Source organism: Berghia stephanieae, chromosome 3 (genome assembly GCF_034508935.2).
Source record: "Berghia stephanieae isolate SIO BIC M18660-M18661 chromosome 3, UCSD_Bste_1.3, whole genome shotgun sequence".
Classification (NCBI taxonomy): domain Eukaryota; kingdom Metazoa; phylum Mollusca; class Gastropoda; order Nudibranchia; family Aeolidiidae; genus Berghia; species Berghia stephanieae.
The window spans coordinates 26,832,621-26,842,280 of record NC_088362.1 but is presented as its reverse complement, the minus strand read 5'-3'; the positions used below and the strand labels follow the sequence as shown (position 1 = coordinate 26,842,280).

The 9,660-nt window shown below is 38.7% G+C and overlaps 1 protein-coding gene across 3 annotated transcripts in view; it reads left to right on the top strand.

The window, feature by feature from the left end:
- The window catches only part of LOC144967451 (potassium voltage-gated channel protein Shaw-like), a 74,340-nt gene extending 65,402 nt beyond the window's left edge, over positions 1 to 8,938 (top strand). For all 3 annotated transcript variants that reach the window (XM_078904725.1, XM_078904724.1, XM_078904726.1), the window contains 4 exons: positions 1,677 to 1,823; positions 3,256 to 3,532; positions 3,741 to 4,054; positions 6,403 to 8,938. In XM_078904725.1, coding sequence (XP_078760851.1) covers positions 1,677 to 1,823; positions 3,256 to 3,532; positions 3,741 to 4,054; positions 6,403 to 7,080 — 1,416 coding nt within the window. In that variant the 3' untranslated portion in view covers positions 7,081 to 8,938. The remainder of the gene's footprint in view (positions 1 to 1,676; positions 1,824 to 3,255; positions 3,533 to 3,740; positions 4,055 to 6,402) is intronic.
- Positions 8,939 to 9,660: the final 722 nt, after the last annotated feature.

Genomic DNA, 9,660 nt, shown 5'->3' with positions numbered 1-9,660 from the left:
TTTTGAAACAAAATCTAGGAAGGCTGCGCATCTAATTTTGATGTCCACAGAGTAAAAAGTTTATTAATTTTTTTAATATCAACAACAACAAAAAAAAGCCTCTAGACAAGAGTAGATCCCCAACCATTACGGTTTGCTGCCATTCTTGACATTTCTCCAAAACGTCAACTCATGGGTCTTCATGTCACGCTCCAGGGTCCTCAAATCTCCAATGGTCTCTCTATCTCCTCCTTGTTCCCTGAAGGGTCCATCTGAGGGCAACGCTTGGTATAGCATCATGATTCATAACTGACAATAGAAATGTTTCAATAGATCATAGAAAAGAGATAACAAAACAGTCGGCGTTGAGTTGAGAAAAAAATCGTTCTTTATTTCTTTTCCTTTACAAATACCATGCCCTTCTTTTTTATTAGCCAGCTCAATTAATCCGTAGGCATCGTTATATTATAGCCTCTGACCGTCGCTATCGTTACTTATAGATAGTATGCAAATGACGTCACTCAGGCCTTTGTTATTGTTTTTGCCATCCGCGTTTGTGAGTTGTTCTCATTAAACTGTATTAACCAGACTATAAAAGTTCATGGTTACACAGAGTTTGTGTGTTGGTCCGTTATACTTCCGGATGGCAATGTTGTGAACTTCTTGGCCAAGCGCATTCTATCTATAGCCTGACACTGACCAAAAAATGACGTCAAAAGACCAGTCTTTGGCCACAAAAGAAAACAAATCGTGAGTTTTATTCAATAGTTCAACAAATGGGACCACTTGTTTCCATGAGCACTACTAACGACAACTCACTAGGCGGTGCAAAAAAGACAAATAATGACGTCAATAGACCTCAATAGACCAGTCCTTTTGGGTTTCAGTGTCAGACTATAACATAACGATGGTTACGGTTTCTGGCGGTTTCTCATTACTTGTAAACGCGGAGAGCAAAAAGTAATAACAAAGACCTGAATGACGTCAACTTCATACTATCTATAAAAGTCATATTGTAGCTTTTATATCTGATGGGGACCATCAACTCATTGTGTGGCTATGTGTTCTAGTGGTATGACACTCGCTTTCGGACCAGAACGTCCAGGATTCTAGCCCCGCTCTGCATGGTTGAGTCCTTGGAAAATACACTTTACTCACATTCTCTCGCCGTACCCAGGTGTAAAATGAGGATCTGACCGTTAACAGCGTTGTCTCTGTCGGAGAAAAAATTGTTATCGCCTAATAGGCGTCATTTCTCGTCCTACATATTAAGTGTTGCTGTTGGCTATGACCACTTGTAAAGCGCTTTAAGCACGTTTAGTGGATATTTCTGTATAGATAGAATGCGCTTGGCCAAGGAGTTCACAACATTGCCATCCGGAAGTATAACGGACCAACACACAAACTCTGTGTAACCATGAACTTTTATAGTCTTGTTAATACAGTTTAGTGAGAACAACTCACAAACGCGGATGGCAAAAACAATAACAAAGGCCTGAGTGACGTCATCTGCATACTATCTATATAAATGCTCTATTTTAATATTTCTTTTGTTAATCTCCTTTTTGAATGTTTTGGACTTGACTAAATCATTGCTCTTATTTAGATACCCAAGCAAGCTCCTTCCCGCCCCTCCCCCTCCCCCTCCTCCCATCCCCATATCTTATGCGCTTATCACGCTTCGTTTTTTTCCCCAGGAACTAAGACAGCTGGAAACAGACCGAAAGAAGAGCATGTTGCAGTGGGATGTGCCTGAATTACCTCTCCGGATCCGGGGGTGGAGGCGATTCAAACAAGAAGCCTGGAAATTTTTTAGCAATCCGACATCATCAAGAAGGGCTGAAGTAAAGATTTTATTATCAAAACTCTGTCAATATTTCTTTTCTTTTCTTATTTTTTAATAAATGTATTTTTTTATTTATTTATCTATTTATTTATTTATTTATTTATTCATTCATTTAATTAGTTAGTTAGTTATATATTTATTTCTTTATTCATCTAATTTTTTCTTTGATTTATTTATTTACTTATTGAATCATTTATTTATTTATTTATTTATTTAAATATTTATTATTTGTTCATTAATTATTTACTCATTTAATTTTTATTTATTCATTCATTTAATCATTCATTTATTTATTTATTTATCTATTGTAAATATTTTAATATTCTAGACGTTACATACTCCTATAGAATTTAACAAATTACCTGAAAACTGTTGGTATCGAAAAAACTCTCGCATGCCCTTTCATATTCAAATTTTGGATTGCTGTATCATGTTTTTGAGACCAGGGGGACCCAGGTTCGAGCCCCGTTGCCGGCATTTAAATTCGATAGCATGAAATTTAGCCCTGACTGCTCATTTCACAGGTGCTGAGCTGCGGCATGAGTTTTCTATGTCTTCTTTTTTTTTTCCTACGTAGCCCATGAGATTGATACAAAGATTTCACAAAAAAAAATAGAAAATAATCTGTTGCATTCTCAATCAGCGTGGCTCAGCGTCACGGTCTTTGCTTCGTACTCAAAAGGAACCGAGTTCGACTACCTGCCTCGTTGTGTGGCCTTGAGCAAGTTGCCTCGCCCTAGCTCATTTTGCGGCGCTGTACTGCCGCTGACTTTCTGGGTTATTCCAGTCTTCCCTTGGAATAGACCCTAAAGACAAATTCCCCCTTGATGATGAATAAGGGGAATTTTATTTATTATTATTATATCATTTAACTATTTTAATCCACGTGTACTTATTTGCAGGTCTGATAACCCAATACCTTATGGGCTCATTGTAGCAATGGAAATCTCATAATAATGACCCAAAATTTTGTCCATTACAAAAATGTTAAACTAGGCCCTAAGGATGTTCGGATGCCAGACCTGCATATATATATATATATATATATATATATATATATATATATATATATATATATATATATATATATACGTTGGTAACCCAAATTGTTTTAGTTGCCATGATGTAATGAAAAATACTCTCAATGCAACGCTAAATATTCAAATTGTCCATTGCAACAACAATGTTAAATCATAGTTGGGTTCGGTTATCAGGCCTGCTAACAATAATACGTTTACTCTACATGTGAGAAAATTGCGTTAACTCGCATATCAATAAAACATATAAACTTCACCCAAGAATAATATTTTTGACAATCAATTTTCAGCATATTATTATAAACCAACAAGATATTATAATAACACCGTTTTAAGGCGGTATGTTACATTTTTTAATAAACAATAAAATACCTAATCATTCCCTTTCCACAGATCTACAGCTATTTTGCCATCTTCATCATCGCTGTCAGCATATTTTGTTTTTGTGCTCGGACACATGTCGACTTCAAAGTGGAGAAAACGAACCACGTCAGAATAAAGAGCCCGTCGCCATCATCGAATATTTCATTATCGTCAAATGCATCATCGATATCATCCAACATTTCGTCGTCGTCGTCGTCGTCGTCGTCGTCGTCATCACCAACGAATATGTCTTACCCCACAGCGCCATCATTGTCAACGTCGTCACCGCAGTATCACATTAAAACTGGTATGTTTGGTGTTTGTTCATAAATTAATTTACCTTCATTTTTCTACCCACCCGACGTTCAGTTATTTGCAGGTCTGATAACCCAATTCCTTATGGGCTCATTGTTTTGTTTTTGTTGTATTTTTGTTTGTTTGTTTTTGTTTTTTTTGTTTTTTTTTTTTTTTTGTTTTTTACATTAAAATTACAGTGTCGTTCAATCTGTCCACAGAGACCAGCCTGGTGTTCCACCCCGCCCTTCTCTACATTGACGTCACCTGCTTTCTTCTCCTGGCCGTTGAGCTGGTAGCCCGGATCTTGGTCTGCCCCAGAAAGGGACGGTTCCTGATGACCTCGATGACCGTGGTGGAGATTCTGGCGCTCATCCCGGATCTCCTCGCTTATTTTGCCATGGCGATTGGTGCCGAAAAACTGGAGCGGGTTTTTGAGTTCTTGCAGCTTGTCCGGGTTTTTAGGATATTTCGTCTGATGAGACAGATGCCCGGATTGTGGATTCTTGTCTACACGCTGAAGTCTAGTATGAAGGTAAAAGAAATACCATTAACATACCAATTTTAGCATGAAAAACGCCATCGCATGTCTTCTGAACACAACTGCTTCTCCAAAACCCTGTTTTCCGTGAAATGTATGCTCTATTCAATAGGCTTCAACAGTTGTGACGTAATGACGCATAATAACTGGTTCTAAACTATCGTAACAATGGCGGATGCCAATATCTCCATCACCGCCCTATGAAATACCTCTCTGGCGAGCATAAAAGTATATCCAGAGGAGAAAATCACTGTAAATCTGATCATGTCTTGACTTTTATACATTTTGATCACATGACATGTGAAAAAGTTCTAGCCAGCATGAAGAATAAAAAGTACTGATTTCCTTTGTTTAGAACCAAGCAACCGGCTGCTGGGCGGACGTGACATCATATTGAATCCTATTGTGCCTTATCCTCTTTAAACGGTGTTATGCTGGGATCAACCAGATGCCAAAAAATAAATTGGATGTAGTTCTTCAGAGCCATCGGCCCATGGAGCCGGAGTTCATCCCTGTTTCTATAGCGCGAAACGGACAATAGCAATTGCTTGCTATCCTTTGGATATGACGTTAATCTACTTTCCGCCAATTCTAACACACTCAGCTACCCTTTCACTGCTGGGTGGACAGGGGGGGGGGGTTGGGTCAGAAAAAAATCTCGACTGCACCCGGGATCGATCTCGGTTCCTGTTCGTGTGAAGAATAAAATGATTAGCAGTTAAAATGGGAACTGTAATGGTAGCACGTCGGACCGGTAATCAGAAGGTCTGAGGTTTAATCCCCAGTCGAGGTCGACTGATTTTTTGGGATGGTTTTTTTTTCTTGTATTTTTCTTTCTTGCTTTGTCTGACACCTTTCACACACACTTGTTCAGATCTTTATCATAGTTAAAATGGCCAAACATGGCAGATTTTAGTTTTGTCACTTGTTAGAAACAATATTATTCATAGCTTTAGCATCTAAAACTTGAACTTTTGTATAGTGCAATATCCACTTAACGTGCTCAAAGCGTTTTACAAGGGGTCCCTGGCCAACAGCAACACTTTTTACATGTAGGACGTGACATGACGGGGTTTAGGCGATATTACCTGTGGTTTTTTCGGACAGAGACAACGCTCTTACTCTTAACACCCATGTACTCATTTTACACCTGACTACGTTGAGAGAATGCGAGTAAAGAACCTTTTCCAAGGACTCAACAATGCGCCAAACGAGGCTCGAACCCAGGACCTTCCGATCCGATAGCGAGTGTCAAATCACAAGACCGTATCCAATCCGCTCCGAAATCATACTATTTCAGGCGTTGGGTCCCAGTTATATATAACAGGCAATTTTAGACACCATTGATTATACTGGTCATAGTGAGAACTTCTGGAAATGAAAAATAGCAGTCCGTCAGAGCCGGAGTTTTTCCCGGATTCCATAGCGATAGCAATTGCTTGCTATCCTTTGGATAGGACGCCAGTCTATCGCAAAGTACTTTCAGCCAAATTTAACAGATTCAACTACCCATTCACTGCTGGTGGACAGGAAAGTCAGAAAAAATCTCGACTGCACCCGGGATCGATCTTGGTCTCTTTGCGTGTGAAGCGAGTGCTCTACCAACTGAGCTATCGGGACCCTTACTCTGGTAAATGAGGCTGAGGCAAAAGGTCAATTTCATGGCATACGAGACAAACAGAAATAAATGATATTCAAAATTTAAGTTATTTTGAAAGATATATAAGCATTTCGTTTGATGTTGATGTTTTTTTCTTCTGGGTTGTATTTGGGGGGGGGGGGGCGTTGGTCTTTTTTTTTGGGGGGGGGGGGGGGTTGGGAATAATTTTTTTTTTGGGGGGGGGGGGCTTTGGGTTGTTTTTTCTTTTTTTTTGGTTTATTTTTGTGTTGTTTGTTTTGCTTTATTTTCCTAAATTGCACAGTAAAAATAATTTCAGAGTTTTCCCTTCTATTACTAACACATTTACCAATATTAAGAGTTCATTTAGCGCAATATCTACGAAATGTGCTCAAAGCCCTTTACAAAGGGTACCACAAGCTAAAAGTAGCACATAACATGTAACAGGAGACATGACGCCTGTAAAGCGTTATTACATTTTTCCCAACAGAAACAACGCTGTCACTGCAAGGTACTGATTTTATACATGAGTGAAGTGAGAGAATATGAATAAAGAGCCTTTTCTACGGTTTAAACTTAGCTCCGCCCAGAGTGGGACTCGAACAAGGGGCATGCCAGTCTGAAGGTAGTGTCATACCATTAGATCACAACGATAATCTATCTATGATGACATTTTGTATCCCAAGTATGTCACAGAATTAATCTTATTAATTTGTATCCCCAGGATCTCTTTCAACTTCTACTGTTTCTGTGTGTTGGGACTCTGTTTTTCTCCACCCTGATCTACTTCGCGGAGAATGACGAGAGCTTCTCCAGCATCCCAAAGTGTTTCTGGTGGTCCGTCATCACCATGACAACAGTGGGTTACGGTGACATGTCTCCCAAATCCCGATGGGGTTACTTCGTCGGTACGATCACGGCCATTTCCGGTGTGCTGATGGTGGGATTCACTGTCCCCGTCCTCGTGAACAACTTCATCATGTACTACAACCACACGGAATCTCACATCCAACGAGAAAAGCAGAGAGAGAGGTCCATGAAAAGATCTCGTCTCCATCTGCTGACTCAAGCAGCCAATGAAATACAAGCAAGCGGTTGGATGGGTAACAGGGAGAACAGACGGAGAGGTCCCATGAACTGGAATAGTCTAATGGTTCCCATTGATGAAAGCAGCAGCGAAAGGAATGGCGATGCCAATGGAATTAATAATGATGTAGATAAGAGTAACCAGGTAGATAATAATAATAAGTGTCATAACGACAATGATAATGATGATAAAACTGTTGATGATGTTTTTATTGAGCAGGTCGAAATGGACGTAGTAGAAAATAATAGGAGTAGCCAATATGACAACACTCCAGGCGATGACCATAACAATGAGACGAAAAATAGTGCATGCTGAGAGCCGGGTTAAGCTTTTTAGATGTTTAGTAAATTGTTTTCTGAGATAGAATCATTTTTTAAAGAACCTATGATTCCTTGTTCTGGCTAAAGATTCATATTTAGCATATTGACCACTCCAATATAATACGGGTTAGATGTCGTGAGTCACAAATTATGATAATCTTTCTCTAGTCCACTAGATGACGTCATCTGTAATTATATTTGGCAATGGAGGCTGCGAAAAATGCATACCGTTACTTTTATATAATTACGTACATGGGATAAAAACGGATGTGAAAGAAAATTCAGTTCAATTAATCTTCACTCCATGTGGAACATAGGGTCTCTCAGAGCGTCCGCCATGTGTTCCATTCCTTTGCTTTGCGGAACATAGTGCATCTACGAGCGTCCACCATCTGTTCCATTCCTTTGCTTTGTGGAAGATAAGACCTCTACGAGCGTCCGCCATCTGTTCTATTCCTTTGCTTTGTGGAACATAGGGCATCTACGAGAGTCCGCCATCTGTTACAGTCCTCTACATTGTGGAACATATGGCCTCTACGAGCATCCGCCATCTGTTCCAGTCCTGTGCTTTTTGGAACATAAAGCCTCTACGAGCGGTGGAACATAAAGCCTCTACGAGCGTCCCCCGTCTGTTCTATTCCTTTGCTTTGTGGAACATAGGGCCTCTACGAGCATCCGCCATCTGTTCCAGTCCTTTGCTTTGTGGAACATAAAGCCTCTACGAGCGGTGGAACATAAAGCCTCTACGAACGGTGGAACATAAAGCCTCTACGAGCGGTAGAACATAAAGCCTCTACGAGCGTCCCCCGTCTGTTCCATTCCTTTGCTTTGTGGAACATAGGGCCTCTACAAGCATCCGCCATCTGTTCCATTCCTTTGCTTTCTTCTAGGTAGTCTCCCAGGTGAAAACTGATATCTTCATTTCGTCAGACAGTACCCAACTTTTCGTGTCTCTTTTCCAATCGAGGGACTGGCGGGTAACGTTGCTCCCTGTTCTTCTCAACGTTCAACCGACCCATTTCCATTTCTTCCTCCTATTTTGGAAAATTCCGTTTTCACGATGTTGATTGTATCTGAATCTGCTGGGGTTTTTTTTTGTATTTTGTTGGGGGTTTTTTTTTTTTTTTGTTTGTTTGTTTTGTTTTGTTTTTCTCCTTAAGAAACGTTTTACAGTTTTTAATTATCTAAACTCTTATTTTTAGGAATTTTTGAAGTTGTCAATGAGCAAACTGAGAAAGAATGGCGACATTTTTGGTTGTATGCACACTGATACTCAAGTTTGTGCTATATCCTTGCTTTTACTCGGCAGTCACGCAAAATATTTCTTAAAACGAAAAAAGCAGAAGGTTTCAACATTGCAATTGTATGTAACTGGATGATTATCTATTTTTTTTTTTATTTTTTTGTTTGTTTGTTTTGTTTTGTTTTTCTCCTTAAGAAACGTTTTACAGTTTTTAATTATCTAAACTCTTATTTTTAGGAATTTTTGAAGTTGTCAATGAGCAAACTGAGAAAGAATGGCGACATTTTTGGTTGTATGCACACTGATACTCAAGTTTGTGCTATATCCTTGCTTTTACTCGGCAGTCACGCAAAATATTTCTTAAAACGAAAAAAGCAGAAGGTTTCAACATTGCAATTGTATGTAACTGGATGATTATCTATCTCTCGAAACGTCACAAATGGCTTTAAACTTTACTCAAGTCAGCAAAGACATCTTGAGTAGATGACCTCTAACTTGTCGAAAACTTTAAACCCTAGATTCTTGATTTATCTGAGTTCATCATCAAATCATCGATATTATTATAATAAATACACTATTCTGGTCAAAATGAAGAAAGGCGTCTCACCAGTGTCGGCAGTATATATATATATATATATATATATATATATATATATATATATATATATATATATATATATATATATATATATATATATATGTATATATATATATATATATATATATATATATATATATCGGTGCCCCCCCCTCCCCCATCCCCCCTCCAAAAAAAAAGTTAACTCCCTTTGTTCGACGTCTATCACACGAGAGCTCAAATCTTAGAACTTATTGATAAATAGTAAAAACAGGGTTGTTTTGTTGTTGGTTTTTTTTTCTTTTTGTGGGGTTTATTTGCCATCATCCTACCACCAATCCACTGTACATTGACCTTTATTCACCCCTTTGTGCCTATTATTGCCCTAACATTCCATGTTTTATAAGGAGTTACAGTAAATAATAATTGAAAGAGTACCGGAAGTCAATGGAGAATCGAGTGGTGGTGGATGGCGCTCTCTGTAGAGTGGGGTCCCGTTTTCCATTATTGTCTTCTGGTCGTCGTTTACTCTTTTTCATTTCTTGTAATTATTCACAAAGGTGCCTATATTATTATGTTCCACTTTCTTTTTTATGAATTTATATTCTTGTTTTATATACAGAACCCAATGATCTTAACCAAAAACTGGAGATGCCTAAATGAGCCCATAAGATGGAGAGAAAGATAAAGTGAATAAATGAGACTCATATATGACCTTATAATGTCAGTGCATGACATAATCAGTCGGACAATTT